The sequence below is a fragment of the Schistosoma haematobium genome, chromosome 2, assembly GCF_000699445.3.
Source record: "Schistosoma haematobium chromosome 2, whole genome shotgun sequence".
Classification (NCBI taxonomy): Eukaryota; Metazoa; Platyhelminthes; class Trematoda; order Strigeidida; family Schistosomatidae; genus Schistosoma; species Schistosoma haematobium.
In genome coordinates, this window is record NC_067197.1 from 9,146,818 (window position 1) to 9,169,191 (window position 22,374).

The 22,374-nt window shown below is 35.3% G+C and overlaps 1 protein-coding gene across 1 annotated transcript in view; it reads right to left on the reverse strand.

The window, feature by feature from the left end:
- Positions 1-721: 721 nt before the first annotated feature.
- The window catches only part of MS3_00006156 (uncharacterized protein), a 38,856-nt gene continuing 17,203 nt past the window's right edge, over positions 722-22,374 (reverse strand). Inside the window, exons 10-18 of the mRNA XM_051214270.1 lie at positions 21,683-21,977; positions 19,931-20,181; positions 13,393-13,831; positions 12,703-12,892; positions 10,513-10,884; positions 8,216-8,828; positions 6,365-6,597; positions 3,700-3,951; positions 722-1,314 (exon numbers count right to left, since the gene is read on the reverse strand). Coding sequence (XP_051067422.1) covers positions 793-1,314; positions 3,700-3,951; positions 6,365-6,597; positions 8,216-8,828; positions 10,513-10,884; positions 12,703-12,892; positions 13,393-13,831; positions 19,931-20,181; positions 21,683-21,977 — 3,167 coding nt within the window. The 3' untranslated portion in view covers positions 722-792. The remainder of the gene's footprint in view (positions 1,315-3,699; positions 3,952-6,364; positions 6,598-8,215; positions 8,829-10,512; positions 10,885-12,702; positions 12,893-13,392; positions 13,832-19,930; positions 20,182-21,682; positions 21,978-22,374) is intronic.

Consider the following 22,374-nt stretch of genomic DNA (forward strand, 5'->3'; position numbering starts at 1 on the left):
AAGAAGGCATGTCTAGTAGAGTAGCGGTTCCAGCTATTCTTCACTCAACTGCCCTTTAACAATTTCACTCTGGACATCATAAGAAGTTTTCAACTTTGATTAAAGTCAAGAGGCAACATCAACGTTCAATAGATGCTGGAGATAAACTATTAAAAGTTAGCAAAAAAGTTACTGAACAAAGCTTTAAGGCATTTTTCATCATTCTAATCGTTTTATCTCAGTGTGAATCACTGACGAATTCTTCCCTGACGTTTTTGCAAAGTTTAAACAACTACTTTATGGTCTTCTCTTATTCGTATACTTTTACACTACCCACAATGGTCCCATTGAATTCTTGTCAATCTACATGTAAACTACTTGATATCAGGGACCGACTTAAGCTAGAAATTCATTGAAGACCAGAACGTGATGGCGAGCCGTTTTGTCTTAGTAAAGCATTCCTTAGAAGTGAGTATTCGCAGCCCGATCACCTGGAGTTGGATCCAGGACTTTCGGTCATGAGTTTGAGCACGACCTCTAGACCACTGAGACGGAATACACTGATGAATATGTCGAACTTTAATCAATTCACTATATTAAACGACCGTCTCACACTATCTAAGGTGGGTAACAGTCTTACAACCGATACATTTGTATGGCTCATCATGTATTTTTAAAATAAGATTTCCTCCTAACAACTAACCGATCCTCTTTAAATCACGTTAAAAAACTAGCTTGAATTAGATTACAAAATTTATTCTATACAGTCAACATAATAAAAGCATAGTGAGACATCACTAAACATAGAAAATATTAATTAGTATCTGCCATTTCCACAGAATTATCAGCGTTCGCTTCATCTGTATTGTTGGTAGTAGTAGTAGTAGGAGTACCGATAGAAACGTCAGAGGCATCATCATTATCAACCAACATAAGACTAGCAGTATGATCTAATCCTTGACTGATACCCATAACATCACCACTATGATTATTTTCGGTAGTAGCCGACTCCAGCCGTTGCTGTTGTTCTTGAGGCAATTTATTTAAATCTGTGCTTGAAATGGATAAACTAGACGATGAATCATTGCCGATAGTAATATCTTTTGAGTTAACAGTAGTAGTAGTAGTACCAGTATTCGATATTGTTATCGTTTTATTCTGTACGTGTTGTTGTTTTTGTAATTGAGTCATTAAATATTGCAATTTTTGATCGTATAATTCACGAACATAATTGCTCATTTGTGGCATATCTTTAATGATCAAAGGTGGTTGATTAAGATCATGATCAGTTTGTAGACGATGTTGTTTTTTCCGTACCGTTGGACTACGGGGATCCTAAGTTATTTTGTTTTAGAAGAAAAAAGTTAATTGGTTTAAAATTGACTGCATTGCAAAGGAGATATACGTATGAATAGCAAATACGCTAACTGAAAAGTTAGTATTAGATATTTTACCTGTGAAAGAGTGAGTAATACTGAGGTTAGACACATGATATTAGGTAAATATGGAGAATCGTTTGAAGTAGTGAGTCTTTATCGACTAAAGTGATTGGGATATGTTATACGTGTCTACTTTGGCTGATGTAGAAGTGGATTGAAAGAAAACTAGGGGAAATCAAACAAGAACGTAACATAAGTTCACGAAGTCATTGACTGTTGGATTGAGTTGTGTTGGTAGGGGCACAAATCTAGCCGAAGTTCATACAATTACCGTAAACAATTGATGTGGATGTTGAGTGACACTATTTCGGGACAGGAAGCATTGACACAGATGAATTTACTCTTTATATTCCTATTAAATAATCAGTTCCAAAATTATTTTATACTTTTTTATTCCACAAGTTCATTTATTTTTTTCTTGAGTTATGTCGTCTATGCCTTGTCCTTTCATGTACTGTTAAAAACTAAACTCAATTAGTCTCTCTGTGCTAATATAGTATGACAACTTGGACTGATGCGCATAAATACAAGATTCTACGTTGTGTACGAGTGACTGACCGACCACTCGTAAGTAAACTATATAACTATCAGGATATTTGCGCAAGGTGTGATAATTCACGTGATTTATTGTAATTGTTGGGCATACAAATTAATTTAATCACATCCGGTTAACCATTTTTGTCCCCGTTTGGCTCCAGTATTATCGAACGATAACGATGTTAATAGGATATACATAGTACACTTATCTTTGTATTTATCCTACCGACTAAACACGTTTAGAACAAAATTGTGTATTAAAAATAGAAATAAGAGTGTTTCGGATGGGTATACATTCGTTTATGCACTAAAAGATAGGTCGATAAAGTAGCGACCATTCAACAAATAACGACTAATCTGATCAATATTATGTACTATATTCATGTATATGTGATGAGAACTACGTTGTTTAACTATGAGTTGTAGTGAAACACCACTGAAATAAATATGATATAACGGCAGAATATAAATGTTTACCGTTTCTTACATCACACTACTATGACACGATTTTACGACTGGCAACCGAAATTACACTACAACTGAACCGGATACTCGATCGATAAGACATACACAGACTGGATCACGTTATACCACATATCTGATTCAAGACCGACACTTTATTCAACGCAATTCTCAGCAGTCACATGAGTTAGGAGTTGGTTAGAACCAATCGGTAGGAATCTATGAACTTAAGTCTCGTGCTAAATAGAACTAGTCAACATGACTAGATCCAACCATATTCAACGCGATATGGACTCATTTAAACTAATGGTCACACTGCAACTTGATCGGTAGCAGTTTGTATTCTCGCATTAATGATGCTAATCTTTGCAACTTATCCATCATTGTTGGCACATGTGCATCCTAAGTGCTTTGGGATGTTATTTAAATCTAAGAAACCCATTAACAAACAAGATGTATTCTGACATTCAAGTGTGTCGTAGAAACTGAGTAGATTACCGTAGAACTGCTTTACTAGTGCGTTAAATCAATCGATTGTGAGCTTAAATGAGTGAAACAGAAAAAAATATTAAAGTCGAATTAATCCATGTTATAAATTGAAAATGGAGAACTTTAAGTCGATTGAGTCTTAAATAGTACAAATTACTAACATAACAAAACAAAATAACTTCATTGGTAAGGCTGAGAACAGTTCATATACAAAATGTAAGAACAAATTAAGTCTTGATTACGATGATAACAAAGAGTTAGATGCTACTCAGTTAACACATAAACTCAATAGCGTACAGAATGAGATCATCCATGTATCTTATATACAGCGATACCTCATTGATTAAACCACTCATCATATTTTCAACATACGACATATATACATCAACTAAGAGAGAAATGAAGTTTTCCAATAGGTAATAAGAGTAATTTTTTCAATAATGCTACTGAACTAATTGTGATCCAAAAGGGAAGACCCATGACTCCATATAGGCCTAGTTATTTTGTTTATTATTATTCAATCGATGTGAAGTTTATCATTTCCAATTAATAAAATGGATTAATTCAGCTTCAATATTTTGTCAATTGCAATATAAAAATGATCATTTTGGATTAATAAGTGTAGAGACTGATAACGAAGTTATCGAAAACGATCTAGTACTCTATTGTCAAACAGATAATAGCTTTACGTCTTCGTTTCACAGCGTTAATGAAAGCTTATGAACTATTTGAAAGAATTTTTATAAAAGAAGTTATATGATATGACAGAATTAATCCCCCCAAAGAAACTTACAATCCATACTTCCCATGGTGTTAGGTGTAGCTCAGTCGGTTTCATTTGTTTACTTTCATCAGATGTACGATTTAAAAGTAAATCAAAAGCAGGTTTTAATTCTGGACAATTGGCAAATTGTTCAATTCTAGCAAATATATACAATCCAAGCCTGGCACGTGATAAAGCAACAATTAAACGGCGAACATCACGTAAATGACCAACAGTACGTGTACGTACTAATGAAACTAGTACATAATCGTTTTGTTGACCCTAAATAATAATAATAATAAACTGTCGTTAGTTATTAGCCCAGACGGGGTGAACAAAATAAATTAACTCTAAGTAAAGAGTAAAATCCTACTTAATTAACTAGGTGAACCACCATCGACTGAGATAGTCAGGATATGTAATTAAATATGCCAATCCATCGACTATCTCAAAGCGCGATGATGGCAAGTGTAGAAGTAGGTAGGTAGAAAGCTAGAGGGTGGCCAAACCAAGATGTGGCACCAGTCCATGAATACCCTGATTGTTGAACTGAGCCATATAGATAGATGCAGACTACCTGGTTGAAGTTCGCGTGGTCATTGTAAACAATGGGTAGAGGTTTTGGGTGAGGTGGCTTAAAGTTGTTTACAATCGCGCAAAAAGATTTATACTGTATTTTATGCAATCTTGAGTTTTAAAATAACTGTTTATTCCAAAAATCCAAATTTTCTTGTTGAACAGTGTCTTCCTTCGATACCTGATTTTTTCTATTACCACTAAAACTTACTTCCTCTACTACTCTGGGATTCAGCCCGACAATCTCATCTCATTATGCTAATGGGGTGTGGCAACGTGAATCAATGTATACATACGCCAGATTCTACGTTGCATACAACTGACCGATTAAATTATATTACACTCTCGAAGAACCAATATAGTACATGAAAAATTTGGTTGCCATTTCCTTAAAAGACAATAAATATTGAACCTAAAATTATGTGCGGTAAGTAACAAGTATTGAAATATATATATATATATATATGTCAGTTCGAGAATCGTTGGAAATCAAGAAACAATGAATAGCCATTGTTCTTAGTCTAGGACTTGGCAATAGTTCCTATCTATGAATCTACCGGGAATCGAACACAAAACATTTAGGTTTCACAGCACTCAAGGCAACTTTAGATAACCATTAAGTCGAAACGTAGAGGTTCATATATGCAACTGAATTTAATTTGTGATACTTTACGATTGGTATAAACCTATTGTCTTAATAAACAGATGGTATGGGGATCGACTCGGTGTTGAAGAATGCACGGAGGAAACACGTTTTTTGTGGAAAACGACATTAGTTAGTGGACGACGAAGAATATTCAGAATTATAACGTTTGGCGCAAATTTAGACATTTAAAGAAACACTATGTATGGATTGGGCAAACTAAGATAACTCATTCAGTTATTCACAATGCAGAAATGCAAACGTTGTTCAAGCATTCAACTTTTAATTTACTTAGATGATAAGTGCAAAACTATTTCCCGCCTATTCCAGCTTGAACAAAGAGTAGCATGCGGACCTGTAATTTGATCATCAAATTAGATCGACTATTTAATGAACATTAGGAAAATATAAACATTTTATTTCAGATTGTACCAATAGAATGGAAATCGAAATTATTAAATCAAAGCTTGGTAATGATACCTACAATAGAATGGAAGGTTTTCACTCAGGATACTGTATGTGTATAGTATAGTAGAAGATATCGAATAAACCATCCCAGACTTCCCATTCATGAAGTCGTCTATTACTAATGATGAATTGCGAATGGGTGACCATTTTAATTTTGATCAAAATCTAGCCGATCCATTATGCGAATAAAAGATTAGGATAACGGTAAGCGAGTTGATAAATTCAGTGGAATGTGCTTTGTTGTAATCTTGTATTCACTGACTGTTATAAACATGTGAAACTGAGTTATTTACCAAGTGTACAGGTTTATTTACTTGGCTTTAAACTACCTTTTGCGTGAAAACTAGTAATTCTATATCCTCCTACACAGAGTATATGTCGTAGGGTTGGAACATGAGGTTTAATAGTCGAAAGTCATGTGTTTCGACCAATAAACAAACAGTGTATTACACCAATATAGGAAATTCAATAACTTGATATTAACAATTAGATCTAAAGACGTAGAGGTTAGAAGTTAGGGACTGTCCAATATGAAGAAAGTTCAAGATATGCGGGAAAACACTTATCCAATGTTAAACAATACTTAGTTCAAACAGTGTCAATCTATAAAGATTTATTATTAAAATAGTAAAAAATACTACAAACAAAATAGATATATCTTGGTAGGGAAAAAAATATGACAGCCATTTACTAGTATAAATAACATCTATCTTGGTTGCTTTAAACAGATATGTTGATGTATTAAACTATGAATTAATTATTCATAGATCTTCACGTAAGAATATAAGAGAATTAAGGGTGTTTTATGGTGTTATCTGGATTTAATGACACCAACTAATGTCGGTCTACAATGGATGGGAACTATCTATAGAATTAAACTAGTGATCATAAAACCTCTCAACCAGAAGTAAGTTATGTTAAGGATTGAAAAAATCAACACTTGAAAGAAGATACACAAATATACGTGTAACAATCTACTTTTCGTAAAACAATTCCAAGTTGACTTACTTGAAAACGATCGACAGTGGTTACTTTACTTGGATTTCCTAGTAAAGGATTTTGTGCACAACGAGCAGCTATAACATCACGAATCAAATGTTTTTGACCATTGTAAGTAGTGAGTATTGTGATTTTTTCAGCTGGATAACCTAATATACGCATATACATGTAGACTGCAACAACGTATTCAGCTTCTGCTAAATTTTGATAGAAGAATGGACTGGGTTCAGATTCACCGATACCTGTATAAGGATTATTGAAAAACAAAAACATGATGATGAGACTTCAAATGTGTCAATATTGTCATTATAGAAGATAACTATCAGACTTACCTACAGGTTGATAGTTTATACTTTGAATGTTTTTACAAGATTATGTTAAGAGTTATTTACGTCATATCTTGTTAATCACAAATCATATTTCATTACTTTCTTTTAAAAAGGTATGCGCATTGATTATTAGTATTAGGGTTGTGGAGATTGTTGAACTTTCTCGAAATGACTATTCAACTTAGATCAGTTAGTGGACTCAATAAATTGATGAGTTTCAATAAAAATCTTTGTAAATCAGTAACTTAAGGAACAATCACGTACATGTATGGTATAAGACCTGTCACAATAACTTTTGTTATTTAAAGCTCGCTGTTTTCCTATTCTTCCCTCTAGTTGTAAATGACAATATATATTATGTAACAAGACAGGAATTAACCTTCGTTACACTACTTATTTCTAGATAGTATGCTCCAATCCTCCAACCAAAAAAATACTGGTTCCTAACTTACTGAGTCCTATACAACATCCACCCATTCTAAAACGTTGACGAGTTTGCAGCTATGGTGCTTTCTTAATGCACATGTGTTATGCTTACACTGTTTACTAAAACAATTACTCTGTCCTTATAAGACCGATAACTATCACGGTGTATACTCTGATAACAACGCTGTACTCTGAACTGCTATCAATACTGATCATTGATTTTAGAATATATTTCACACTATTAACATCTTTGTGGCAAATCTTGCATGAAAACAATTTATGAATCTCGTCTTTTCATTGAATGTGGACATATTATCTTAAAATATTGCATTTCTTTTTTAATCAATTCCATCGGGCATGCAAATTACATGTACAGAATATATATTATTATAATAACAGTTTGAAGATTCAGATCTAGACAGGAATAAGAATAGACAGAGTTCAGTTATTGACTGACTGAAAATTTTACTGCTTAAAAACTATAACTGTTGAAATTGATTGAACTGTAAGTTTGTAATATGCATCTTTTTTGACCCAACCAAATAATTCGACGGTATATGAATGATAAATGATTAAGAGACTATGCTCCACTCGGATAAAATAAAATCTCGTTTGTAGATAATATATGTAGAATCGAGAATACCTGACGTTCAACGTATAATAAAAAAAGATTGTTAAAGTAGAATCCATGGATTGTAGCTAATAGTCAAATTCAGGACACGCGTTTCTACCGATCTGAGATACGTCAGCTGGACAAACTTGGACTCTAGTGATGATAATCACACAAACTTGAAATAAGCATTTTTTCAAATGCAAAAGTAGTAACTACTGAATTATTATTCTGAGATAGCCACAAGTTTGTTCAACGGGTATGATATTTATAGTAACCTTCTTATTAAACGTATTACTAAGTTCCAGTCTCAGTGCAAGAATCAACACTAGGGTGGATGTTCCATTTGTTCTATAAAGCTTGTAACAAAATCTCTAGATCAAGGCAATTCAAACTGGATGTATATGAGACAACAAAGATTGACTAAAATCCAGTCCCGAAATACCATAACGGGATAACTCAAATCCTTATTAACAATTACATCAATAAACTGACCTTTGTAATCTTCAACATTTATTAACTGTACATCATATCTAAAGCCTGGATTTGCCAGACAATATTGTACTTCATTCAATGTATGCGGTAAATCAGTTAATCGATCATATCGCCAACTATACAAATGTGAAAGTGATGGTCTAGCTCGACCTTGTGCATCTAATTGTACAGTTGGTACACCAAGTTTCACTAAACGTGCAAATAATGATTGACCCATATTCGAATAATTATTAAATGCTTGATTTTTAACAACTGGTGGTAATTGATGATGGTCACCAATCATAATCCAACGTTTTAATCGATTTCTACCGGATATATCAGGATTTTGTAAAAGTAGTGGAATAAATGTTTCAATTTCTAATATCTGTGCTGCTTCTTCCATTAAAATTGTATCATATGTAAATCCTAGTTGAACTAAATCTCTTCGACGTAATGCAGCATGTGTACATGTCATTGCAATAATTTTTGCTTCTTGGATTAAAAGATAATTGGCACGTTCTGTTCCGGTACGCATTAATTCAAAAGCACGAAATTCATCTAGTTGAGTAAATATAGAATGAAGATAACGAAAATAGGCATGTGCTAAAGCAACATCTTCCAAGAGGTTTTGACCCTACCAGAAAAAAAAGAACATAAAATCAATCAAATAGTTATTCAAACACAGCTATTTTGTTTAAAGCATGAGATGTCTAAAGAAAATTTAATAAATATCTCTTCATCAAGATTAGTAAGGAAAAACTAAAGACAGCAAGTTAGATGTATTCTGCAGTTAATGAAACACCAATTTTTAACAATCTCAACTTTAAAGATGATAATTTGGCAGAGACAATCAACGGAAGGCTTAATACTGAATAAGCTAAAACCTAACTTGCAACCAAACTATTAGTACTATATAAAACATGTTTATTAACTCAATTAAATGTTGACAAGTATATATGTAGGTACCTAGCAAAGAAACTGGTCAAACAGAACGGAGAGTTTACCCCAAACTTTTTGAACATGTTCCAAAAAGCCTTCAATCAAGAGGGAGAAATACTTTGAATTTGCTCAAGTTATTGCTACCAGGCGCTAGAAACCCGACGTAAGTGTCCGAAATATTGAATAAAGCCATTAATAATAATAATAATAATAATAATAATAATAATAATAATAATAATAATAATAATGAAACTGTTGCCAACCTTTTTCTGATATGGTAGAATGAACATTTCATTGACTTATTTAGTTTTTTAAATTATTTTCATGAATTCATTATTATACCATCATTTTAGACTCGCTTCTAGTTTAACGGTTCTAACTGTCCAACCAAATGAGCTTTGTATATTTTATTCTCACCTATCGTTAAAGTATACTCAATACGTACCCACTTGTTTCTAATCCTTCGGTTTACTTTGGTTACCAATGTTGTAGGATGTTCACTTACATTTGATACACATATTGATATCATGAACCGATCAATGTTAGGTCACCATTGAAAACCTGGAAGCACTGAATGGCCGTTCCATTCTAGTACGGGACAGATCAGCAGTGCGCACCCACGATCCTGCACTCGGGACTCGAGCCCAGGACCTTCGGTCTCGCGCGAACATTTAACATCTACACCATTGAGCCGTCATCCAATGATGTTAATGTCTAATTTTAACCAATCTACGAAATTGTGTGACCATTTTCCATTGTCGTTTGTGGGTAACTGCCTCACACCCGACATGGTTAAACTCCATTGGTCACGTCTCAACGGAGCTCCGAGAATTACCTCTTGAAGCTAATCACTAGTGAGCACATGATGGTCACGAAATTTCGTGAATTGGTTGGAGTGCGACATTTCATCTTCGATAAAATTGCCATCACACATGTTCTTAGCCTAGTAAGTGCGAGAAAAATGTTTCGAAATATTTGATGAGAACAAAATTTTTGGCTGAATGAAATACTAAGGGCTTTTATATGATAAAGTGCTTAGTGTTATTATAAAGGAAGTTTAGACTCACACAACTAAATTATTGATGTAAACCTCCGAATGGTTTAAGATTAAAGATTAGATCATTGGCTAGATGAATAGGTTTTTCATCTAACGAAATAACATGTTTATATACAAAATATCAAACACAAGTATAAACAAAATTGGAGGTCATTTAACAGATAAACTATTGGAGGGATATCGACAACTATATGTCGTTTTCACCATACAATAGACAGCACACCTAACTATTATATTTAATTCTTACTCCGTCATATCAACCAAGTAAAATACAGGTCCAGTTTGTTTGTTTTTAAATAAGGATAAAAAATAGTTAACTAACCGGAAACAATTGACTCATTACTTCATTGGATGGAGTTTTTTGACCAGTGAAAAATTCTGTAAACGGAAAACTATTTCGAATTAAATTCGGATCATAAATCATAACATCTTTTTCTGTGTTCTCTTCTGTCATTGATTGATTTCTTTGATTTGTATTGCTCATTAAATGGTGTGATGTATCACTTGCAGCTATCTTACTAATAAAATCTTCCCAACGTGATAAAACTTCTTGAATATAAAAATATTGAGCAGTTTCACAAGTTTGTAAATGGAAACTATTCGTTGAATCAGATAAATCGGAATCAGGCAGGTGATCGGTAGATAATTGTGGAATAGCTGATGATGGATTTAATGTTTTCGCTAAACGTGTCACCTTGATTTAAACAGTTTAGATAAATCATGGAAGAAGTTCGTGGAGTGAGATGACGGGAAGGAGAAAACAATTGTAATTAAAATGAAAATCTTGCTGAAAAAACACGACGAGGCTATAATATATAGACGAACTAATCAGATATAAGATAACAGACCTTGAACTTTGGTGCGAAATTCATTCATCCATTTGGCTAAGTAGCGTCTTTGTATTTTAGCTGATTTCAGTATGTGATCAAAACTCTAAATCTAGTTCCTAAACCTAACTATCAACTGTAAATCATAATTTAAATTCCTCACACTGCTTCATAACCATTATTTTGCCCTAGTGAGTGGATGGACATTCTCTTAGGGTCACCTTAGCATCGCTCAATGGTCGTCCATAAGTTATAGTTTCATCAAAAACGCTTTAGAAAATGAGAATATCAATAAAAAAAAATAATGCAAACAGAGAATTTATCGACATTAGGGTAGATATCTAAACATTTTATAGCTGAATTCTACTTCAGACTTCAATGATGAAGAATGAATAACACATGATGTTTTGGAAGTTTCTAAGTATTTTGATTACAGTTTCATATGTCGATTAATTTATTTACTTTTTTTATCATTTAGGTAGTTAATTATGGTATTTTGATGGACCTAACAGACCAGTAAATTGACAACAGCCTAAATAAATGATTCAAATATGAAACAATAACTAAATTCTATTAATTATTAACAAAAGAATGAGTTGCAATTTCAAACTATTTGCATGTAGAGTATTCACTTTTTCAGATTAATTCATATTCATGAAAAGATGTTTTCATGCATTAAATTCAGTAAGTCAAAATTCACAGATGCGAATCTAGAGTTATCATTATAGGCAAAGCAATTACTGATCAAAACACACTGATGAAAAACCGTACTCAGTTACATGCATCCTGCTGACTATGTGACATTGTTACCATTGATTATATTGTGGAATTCAACGCTAGTTTCAAAATTTAATGATATATGCTAGTATTTTAATTAAGAACATTGAGTGACTTTGTATGTGTAAACCGCTTGAATCAGTATTTGCATTGATGCCACGCACTGACAAACAAGTTTTCACACTGTGGTGTGCTACTTATATTGACAGAAGTAGTATATGATGTTAGTCGTAAACAGAATTTCTGACAGCAGAGAGACAAGAGGATTGAACAGTAAAGAATGGAAACAGAATGCAATTTGTATGAAAATGCAAGAACAATGAAGTCTGAGTTACTATGAGACAATTGATGGACATTTTGCAAATTAAGTATTTACTATTTGATTGTTAGATTTTACTAACAAGTCCTGTAATTTTGTGTCAAATACATTCGATTGTCCCCACACGTGTTCTGTTCACTACAACACCAGTAATCTGACTTTTCTTCAATGTTATCATTAAATCTTGAATAATTTGTGATTACTAACTTCTTGATGATTAATTACAAGTTCATGTGTACGTCCTTGAGTTTTACATCAGAGTTAGCGAGATACTATTCGACTGTTCTAAACGAAGTAATCAAAGCAGTGAAATTCGAATCATCAAACTATAAGCTGGTAAAATCATGGTTCACTGATGGCCTTGAGCAGCCAATCAGGGGAAACATAGCCGATGTTTATTATTCGCGTGGATGTAAAAGGTCACTGTGAATAGCTTATACTGGATATGTTTTTGATAAGATTTGAGATGGATCACTCAGCGATTGTCATTATATTTTACAGTATTAACAATGGTGATGTACTTTCGATTTTCACATAATGTAGATTTATGCACAGATATTGTATGTACTTAAAATTATGATAAACTCACTTCTTGTAAAAGATGTATACGTTTAGCTAAAATATAATCAACTCGACCATAACGTGAAAAGTCTTTATCAGTGTCTAAACCTTCTTCTCCATGACCCAAACGTAAAAGATGACGTTCATCAACATCTAAAGCGATAATTTTCTCGAATAATTGATTTAATGCTTGATTTGAATGAGTTACAATAAGAATGCTAGTTTTATTTTGGACAATCAACAGAACACAAAAAAAAACGGTATGAAGATAGGAAATAATCAAAATATACAGTTAAGATTATAGAAAGAAGTTAACCATGAAACGTATACAAACAATTATCAAACATAAAAAGAATTTATAGACCTAGGTTTCGTTATTTTTGCTGACATTTAATTGTTTGAAATTATACTACTTAGCACTGAAGTTATAGTTACTGGTGTTGAGCTACATAGACTACGACAACTCTGAATTTTGAGTTACATTCATGAGTACAGAGCTGAATGAAACAAATTGGAGCGTTTGACTAATAACTAAGAAGTTAAGCCTATGGGTTTGCTAATGTAATTAATAGCAATCTGTTACGATTGAAGACTAAAGGAAAGGATAGTGTTCTCACATTTCAGTGGGCGATTATTGTTTAAGCATCGTTTGTGAGAATGGTATATGTTACTTTTGAGAAATTCTTAAATGAAAAAGATTACGTACAGTAGTACTTACCGTTGATTAGGGTAATTATGATATAAATTATGAATAATTTGTACAGCTACATCTGTTTTCCCAGTACCAGGCGGACCGACTACCAAAGTTAGACCACATTGCATACCAGATCGAATAGCTTCTACTTGTGCTGGTGTGAATGGGACTTTGTTGCCAAGTTTAGAATTCATGGATGAGAGGCCATTAGGTAGATGACCTCCAGCCTGAGCAAGTAAACTCCAAGGCGGCTGTAAAGGTGGATCGTAAGCTTCAGCAATCAAAGTTGGTTTTTCATCATTTCCAGACTGATTGTTAGAAGTATCTACATTAGCGCTACTAGTTGAATGCTTCTGAATAATCATATCTGATGGGATCATTGCTTCGACTTTTGCAGTTGGATCATTTTCTAATTTTGGAAAAATAAGACGATAAGGTGGTCCAGGTAGATGATCTGTGGGATCTTTGAAAAAAAAAGAAAAAAAAACGGTTTGTAGTTTTTTTAATCAAAAAAGTGGATATTGATATATTTTCACGTAACCACTGCTGAAATTATAGTTTAGTAGCGGAGTTACAGGTTAGCGCTTCACATACATTTGTCTGGACTGATGGGTATGTATCAATAACTCACATTTTAATGGTACGACTTAACGCCAAGTAAATACAATTGCATTTAATAACTTAAAAAGCAGGGCTGAAAAAATGTAAAAATGTTTCTTGAACTATAAGTTGACCGCAGATGAAAATATATCTGAAGGCGTTCATCTGATCTATGATATATTAACTTACTTACGCCTGTTACTCCTAATGCAGCATTGGCCGTCGACCAGCATTCTCCAACCCACTCTGTCCTGTGCCTTCTTTTCTAGTTCCATCCAATTCTTGTTCATTTTTCTTATGTCTATTTCCATTTCCCGGCGTAATGTGTTCTTTGGTCTTCCTCTTTTCCTTTGGCCTTGAGGGTTCAATGTGAGGGCTTGCCTTGTGACGCAGTTGGGTGCTTTCCCTCAATGTGTGTCTTATCCACTTCCAGCGCTTCTTCCTGATTTCTTCTCCCGTTGGGATCTGGTTAGTTCTCTCTCACAGTAGGTTGTTGCTGATAATGTCTGGCCAACGGATCAGAAGTATTTTGCTTAGACAGCTGTTAATAAACAATTGTATCTTCTGGATGATGACTTTCGTAGATCTCCAGGTATCTGCCCCAAACAGTAGAACTGTCTTGACATTTATATTGAAAATCTTGACATTGGTGTTGGTTGACAGACAGTTGTTTCGAGTTCCAGATGTTCCTCAGTTGTAAATATGCTGCTCTTGCTTTGCTGATCCGCGCCTTCACATCTGCATCAGACCCACTCTGTTCATCAATGATACTGCCCAGATATGTAAACGTTTTCACATCTTCCAAATCGTCTCCGTCAATTGTGATTGGATTGTTGCATGCTGTGTTGTGTCGGAAAATCTTGCTTTTCCCTTTGTGTATGTTGAGACCTACTGCTGCTGCTACACTGGTCGTTTTCTCCTGCATTAGATGTTGCGTTTGGGATAGATGGGCCAGATCATCTGAGAAGTTTAGATCGTCCAGCTGCATCCTAGATGTCTACTGTATCACGCGTTTCCCTTCAGATGTTGACGTCTTCATGATCCAGTCGATCACCAGGAGAAAAAGAAAGGGTGAGAGTGAGCAACCTTGTCTGACACCGGTCTTTACTTCGAGCGACTTTGTCAACTGTCATCCATGCATGATTTTGCAGTTTAATCCATCATAGGAATTCCGTATGATATTGACTATCTACTCAGGTACGCCGTAGTGTCGAATAAGCCTCCCTAGTGTTGTCCTGTCCACGCTATCACATGCTTTTTCGTAGTCAATGAAGTTGATGTAGAGTGATGAATTCAATTGATTCAATTGATTGTTCCACAATGATCCGTAGTGTTGCACTTTGGTTCGTACACAATCGATCCTTATGGAATGCAGCCTGTTGGTCACGAAGTTGGGCGTCCACTGAGTCCTTCATCCTGTTTAACAACACCCTGTTGAAGACTTTTCCCGGTATTCAGAGAAGAGTGATGGCCCTGTAGTTATCACAGTTGCTGAGATCGTCTTTCTTTGGTATTTTGATCAGAAGTCCTTCCTTCCAGTCTGTTGGTACTTGTTCTTCATATCAAATCTTGCTGGAGAGAATGGGGAGTATCCTTGCAGTTGCCGCCACGTCTGCTTTCACTGTCTCTGCTGGAATGTTGTCTGGTCTTGCGGCTTTGCCACTCTTGATTTGTCTGACGGCCATGCCAATCTCTTCAATTGTTGGTGGGTCAACATCAATTGGGAGGTCCGTGGGTGCTGCTTCGATGTTGGGTGGGTTCGGTGGAGCTGGTCGATTCAAGAGTTCTTTGAAGTGTCCTACCCACCTGTTTCGTTGCTCTTCAATGTTGGTGATTACCTCGCCTTCCTTGTTTTTCACTGGTCGTTCTGGTTTACGTCGATTTTCAGCGAGTTTCTTTGTCGTGTCATACAATTGTCTCATGTTCCCTTCTCTTGCAGCCTTTTCCGCTGTCATTGCTAAATCTTCCACAAATTTGTGTTTTGATGCTCCTCTCCACTTCCTTGTTTACTTCTGTGTATTTAGCTTGTGCTTGGCTTTCTCTGCTCTTGTTCGGCTGGTATTGATTGATGCATTCTAGTTCTTCCTTTGTTGAATCTTGTCCAGTGTATCGACAGTGATCCATTCCTTGTGATGGTGCTTCTTGTGAACCAGAACCTCATGACATGTTGAAGTGATTATCTCATTTATCCCTTTCCGATTTCTCTACATAGTAGTTCCTTGTCCATTGAGTAGATCATGAAATGTCTGGAACCTATTGCTGACAACAATTTTTGATTTGTTGAGTTTTTCAGTATTCCGAAGAAAAGGCGTATTGAACTTTTGTGATATTGTCTGCCTCGTTGTCCAATGCTTTTTGAGTTTCAATTTCATCTTGGCAACCAGCATTTGATGATCTGAGGCTATATCAGCTCCTCTCTTGGTTCTCACATCCTCCATCGTCCTCCTGAACTTTTGTTAGTTCAGATATGGTTGAACTGGTTTTGCGTGGTGTGGTTCGGTGAAGTCCATGTGGTTTTGCGAATGCGTTTATGTGGGAATATGGTGCCGCCTATGAACAGTTTATTGAAGGCACATAGGTTTGCAAATCTGTCACCATCTTCGTTCCTTTCTCCCAGTCCGTGTCGTCCCATGATGTCTTCATATCCGGTGTTGTCCGTTCCAACCTTGGCGTTGAAATCTCCCATCAGAATGGTCATGTTCTTTATTGGACATTTCTCGATGATTGACTGCAGCCTATTGTAGAATTGATCTTTAGTGTCTTCATTGTAGTCGTTGGTAGGCGCATAGCATTGGATGATGTTCATTGAAATGCCCTCTTTCTTTGTTTTAAACGAGGCTTTGATGATCCTTGGTCCATGAGATTCCCATCCTATAAGTGCATTTTGTGCTTGTTTGGACAGCATCAATGCAACTCCTTGTGTATGTGGAGCATTTTCTTTTTCATGGCCGGAGTATAACAGAAGCTCATCTGAAGCTAGTCGTTGTTGTCCAACTTTCGTCCAATGTGTTTCACTGATCCCAAGCACCTCTAGGTTGTATCTCCTCATTTCTGTAGCAAGTTTGAAGACTCTCCCGGTGTCCCACATTGTACGAGTATTCCACGTACCTAAATAAATGGTCGCTCTGGTTGTCAGAAGAGGCATCGGCCTCGTGACTTCCGAAGAAAATCGGCTTCCACTATGAGGCGGCATAATTCTTCTAAATGAAGACCTTCTGATTCCCAGGGCAGAGTTTACATGGTTTGAATAATTTTTTCTGGCTAGAGTTTTTTAGCGAATTAGTTCTCTACGGGATGGGGTTGCTAACATCATAACTAACCCACCTCCTTTATCCGGGCTTGGGACTGGCAGTAGCCCCTGGAGGGACTCCAGAAAACAATGACAATAAAATAACGAACTAAACACAAAAATCAAGTTTGAAAGACAACAAAATCGTTTCGTGATTAATAACTGCAATGTGGGACAGGAATATTAAGACCAATTTCAAGAAAATAAATGTATCATGTTATATCAATGCAATTCTTTTAAGATGCACACATGGCGACAGAGACTGGTGATAAACTGCAATCATGAATATTAACAACGGAGAATTAGAAACCCTCCCTTATAATGATTTTGGTTCAAACTAATAAAGAATCATAAGAAATGCAAATTGTACAACGAAATCAATCTGAACATGTGTAAGAAGATAAATAATGAGAACAACTAGACAACTGTAACTACAACTTCTAATCACAGGCTTTAATGATTATTAATAAGACACCTTATTATCACTAGCTTACTTACTCAGTAGGGCACAACAATGAAGCAGATTTCAGGATTTTATATGAAACGACGTCCATAATAATTATTTTGATGGACGTATGTTTTTTAAGCTATTGTGTTTCTTATAACGCAAAATACTAGTACCGTCGATCCAAATGGTTGATATGATCCTTCACTGGACACTAGATATTTAATAATTCGAACAGTAAGACTAACTACTAGACCATTGAGCTCAATATGTAATGACACTCGGTCGTATGATATACTCGATCAACAATCAAAAACCAGATTATAAAAGAAGAGTTTAATAACAAACAATACAAAGGAGTCGACAAATGAAGTCACAGTAACATAAGTGAAATCAATTAACGATGTAAGACCATCTTTTATAATTCGGATGTCTGTCTTCGCTCATCGACCAATCACGATCTAACAGACATATTAACTGAGTCGACTAAAAAAACAATCAACTTCGAGGAAATTATACGCTAATCGTGTGTGAAGCTCGAGTGAATCATTTCTACAGAAAGTTTGTGCTGATTATTATTATTATCGCCCTTAAATGCCGAGGGTAGGGAGAGACCGCTCCCCCTCTCGAAATGCTCTCACACGGCCACGCGTATACAGCCACTGCCAGAGAAGTCCTACTCACTCCCTTCTCGTGGCGGGGGTGTTGTTTACGAAATTAAGAGGACGAAACGTAAATGACTGGCGCTTTAACTGGGTTGGTGGATATGGAGAAACCACCAAGGGAAGTTGGAAAACCCTGATTCCAAACCAACGGTGAACATGGGCTACAAGATACTGAGGGGACAAATGGCATATGAACCAACTATTGGTCACCGGTCACCATGGGACTGCATCTCCTGACGTTGCTCCACTGCCTTGTGGATCAGACCTTCAGGTCAAAAGCTCTGGATGTGATCCTCTAAGGGAACCACCTGCTTCGGTCCGGGCACCCGGGCAGTATTACAGCCCACACACAAATCAAGTGACTTGTGTGGCGCATATGTATCCGGTGCCCATTTGCACCAATATTTATGTAGGCATCATTATCAAGGTTTGATCTGATAATTTCGAACAAATTAAGCATTGGGTAGATTGTTATAAATTAACTAATATATTTGTAATATCCCAATGAGTAGAAAAATTAGATTTTCTGACGTTTTGTGACTCAGTGTATGCTACTTCTTCAGAGAATAAATAACCAATTCGGTTATTACAAATTTATTATTTTTTTACAACAATATTTATGCATTCAAATAAATAATAAATAAAAATTATACTACGAACACATTAATATTGAGGTTGCTCATAAAGACGATGAAAGCTTCGTGATTAAATAAATTAGCTCAGAGAACGTAACTCCATCGAAATCATCCTTTCGAACTACATATCTTTAACTTATGATAATTATGTTGGCCAGAAAGACAATATGAGCCTCACAATTAAACCAACCAGTTAAGGGAATGCAACATGTTCAAGATTTTCCCTCTTTTTGAACTACAGGTAATCATCTTCAGTACCACCACCTCATTATTTGACATCAGGTGAAATTTCTCAGTTAATTGCCCCTAAATGCCCTGGTACGGCCGAAATTGGGGAGAGTCCGCTCTCGCTCTCGAAATGCTCTCACACGGCCACGCGTATACAGCCTCTGCCAGGTAAGTCCTACTCACTGCCTTCTCGCACCAGGGGTGTTGTTTACGAAATTGAGAGGACGAAAAGCGAATGTCCGGCGCTCTAACCGGATTCCAAACCGATGGTGCACATGGGCTCCAGTATCCTGTTGGAACAAATGGCCTATGAACCAATCGTTGGTTACCGGCTTCCATGGGACTGCATCTCCTTACGATGCTCCACTGCCTTGTGGATCAGACCTTCAGGTCGAAGGCTCGGGTGTGGCCCCCTAAGAAAACCACCCGCTTCGGTTTGGGCACCCGGGCAGTATCACAGCCCTCACACATATCGAATGATATTTGTGTGGCGCATATGTATTTGGTGCCTCTTTGTACCATTATCTATGTGTTAAAATAAAATAAAAATAAATCTCAGTTAATCAAGTCTGAAAAGTAGTTTCTTAAGAAGTAATTCAGTAGTATTGAAAAGTGGTAGATATACGTGTAAAATTACAATGGACATTGTTCTATCTTATCATCAGGAGTAAACCTGAGAAAAATTATCAATAAAAATTACCAGTTATATCTGACATTTCAGTCTGACAACTAGACTTCCATTTACGACTTTGACGTTTGTCTGTAAACTGTACATTATACTGAGATAATGAGTGTTTTAAATGTTCTGGTGATAAAAATGTATCCAGCCAATTTTGTCGCGGTTCATATACATCTGAACGATGTGTATAATGTGCAGCGGCAGGATCAAGATAACCCATCAATAAATCTAATAACCATTCAGGGACAACGGATCGAATATTCATAAGATCCCTTGGGTAGGCATAATTTATAGGGAAAACAAATGTATAAAAATATTATCAACATAATATATACAAAAAGGAGCATATGATAAGGAAGAATAATGATAACTTTTAATTAAGACTAAAATGATACAATATAATTGGCCTTAAACAAGATAATGTTTATCTTTCTCAATATAAATTTGTTTTTTTTTTGCTCACGCTTATGCCAATTCTATTTCTGTATTGTTAACTGGACTGAGCTACTCGGATATCATTTAGCATTCCGACTATGAAACTGAAAAACATGAATTAGAAACACCAATCAGCAATAATTAAAGTAGGGTCAAGGAAGATTGTGAGTTAGTTCAAGTGGATATTCTGTAATAGGACAAGATAAAATTAACGAGATGAATAGAAGAATCGTAATACAGTAGTAGCAATGAAAATATAAGAATGATTGAACACTGAGAGTATAGTTCTAAAAAAGCAGAGCGTAAAGGAATGTATAAAATAGTGGAGCTTAAGATTTACAGTAAGATAAAGAGTTAATGAATCGAAGACACCTATGGTCAACGAATATATCCCAAGTTCATGTTTTACAGTCATAAAGAGATACAAAGTAGGCAGCTGTACGATGTACTTGCACTTTGGTTTACAGAAGAACATCTCGCCTTCTCCACAAATAACGCTAGTATGAAATTTTTAATTATCATATGAAAAGTATCATTTCTCTATAAATTGCAAATACACTTTGTTGATGAATGCTAACAAACATGAAATCTGAACCGATAATTTCCTACTATTTCCTTTGAATTATATGCAACATTATGGTAGAATTCCATATAACTAAAATGTTTGAACTGTCATTACAAGATCTGGTTGATACTCATTAAATAAACAATCTATTTTCCTTCGAAAAATGACATGATCGAACGTGTCAGTTTATAACTTAAGCACACAATAAATATGTCTCATACTGAAATATATAAATATACTATTTTTATCCTGTTTAGTCAGGTTAAATGTTGAGCGGTGGCTTAATATGTTAAGATGTTTGATTTACAGATACTACGTCAGGATTTGAACCCCGTTTCAACTAATTTGGTTTGTGTAACTGGATAGTGTTCTTAGCCCTCATAATTAGAACGTCGATCAAGATCCAGTGCATGAATCTGTATCTGGTGACTTGAAAAAAGCTAAATGTATGCCTTAAGCTACATAAAAATGAATAAATACAAGGAAAAAATATGGAGTAATATGGCAATTTAACTCGATCATCAAGTACGTTTCTTTGTACCCAGTTATGAATTACACTTTAGGTTTTACAGCTTGTGATAATTTACTGTTGTTCAAACTGAATTAGATGGATGGGTGTGATCTCAAGCCACCTTACCTAATAGTAGGTAAAAGTTAAACGGTAGATTAAAGACTAAATCACTTGACTTTCAACCACTGAATCCCAGCTCTGAATCTTACTACAGGTACTTATATTCTGAGAAGCTAAGTACAGAAATGAAATGAAAACTGACCTTATAGTTTCTAAGACAGCTTTGAAATTATTTTCTTTTGGTTTTCGTCTAATTAAAACATTGAATGTATCATATAAATCTTCTGGCGAAACTTGTTCAGCTTCATCAACTTGTGCCTGTAATGCTTGGATTTCTTCGGTAGTACGTCCTTCACGTTTTGCTCGAATCACTTTTGATCGTAACACTTCAGCACGCATTTGTTCAGTTTTTAAATGGTCTAAATCAGTTTGATATTGTACAGGATCTAAGCGTACACGCCATGTTGGTAAAGTATCAACTAAGTTGGGCTTTTCTCCTATACACACATACAGTAAGAAAAAATAGTAGAAAAATGTGGATAAAGTAGCAAAATAATTGGTATTACTTTTTGCAAATTAACAAGTTGTCATATGAGAATAAGAACTGATTGTACGAAGTATGACTAATGAAAACAATTGACTACTTTATTTAAACCTATTGTGAAAAACTTCACTACAATGGATTTTTAGATTTATTTACTATCAAAGTCGACGTTAACAAAAAAATGATATGAACATCTTAGTTTTTCGTAAACAAGCAGAAAAGGAGGGTCTATGATAACGGGACGAAATACGAAAGAGAAATCGTAAACTTGGATTCGCAAATTTAAGAGAAGGACTGGGTCTGAGGGTTGAGTTAGGCATAGCGATTTCAGAGACCTGTTGGTCCAGTTG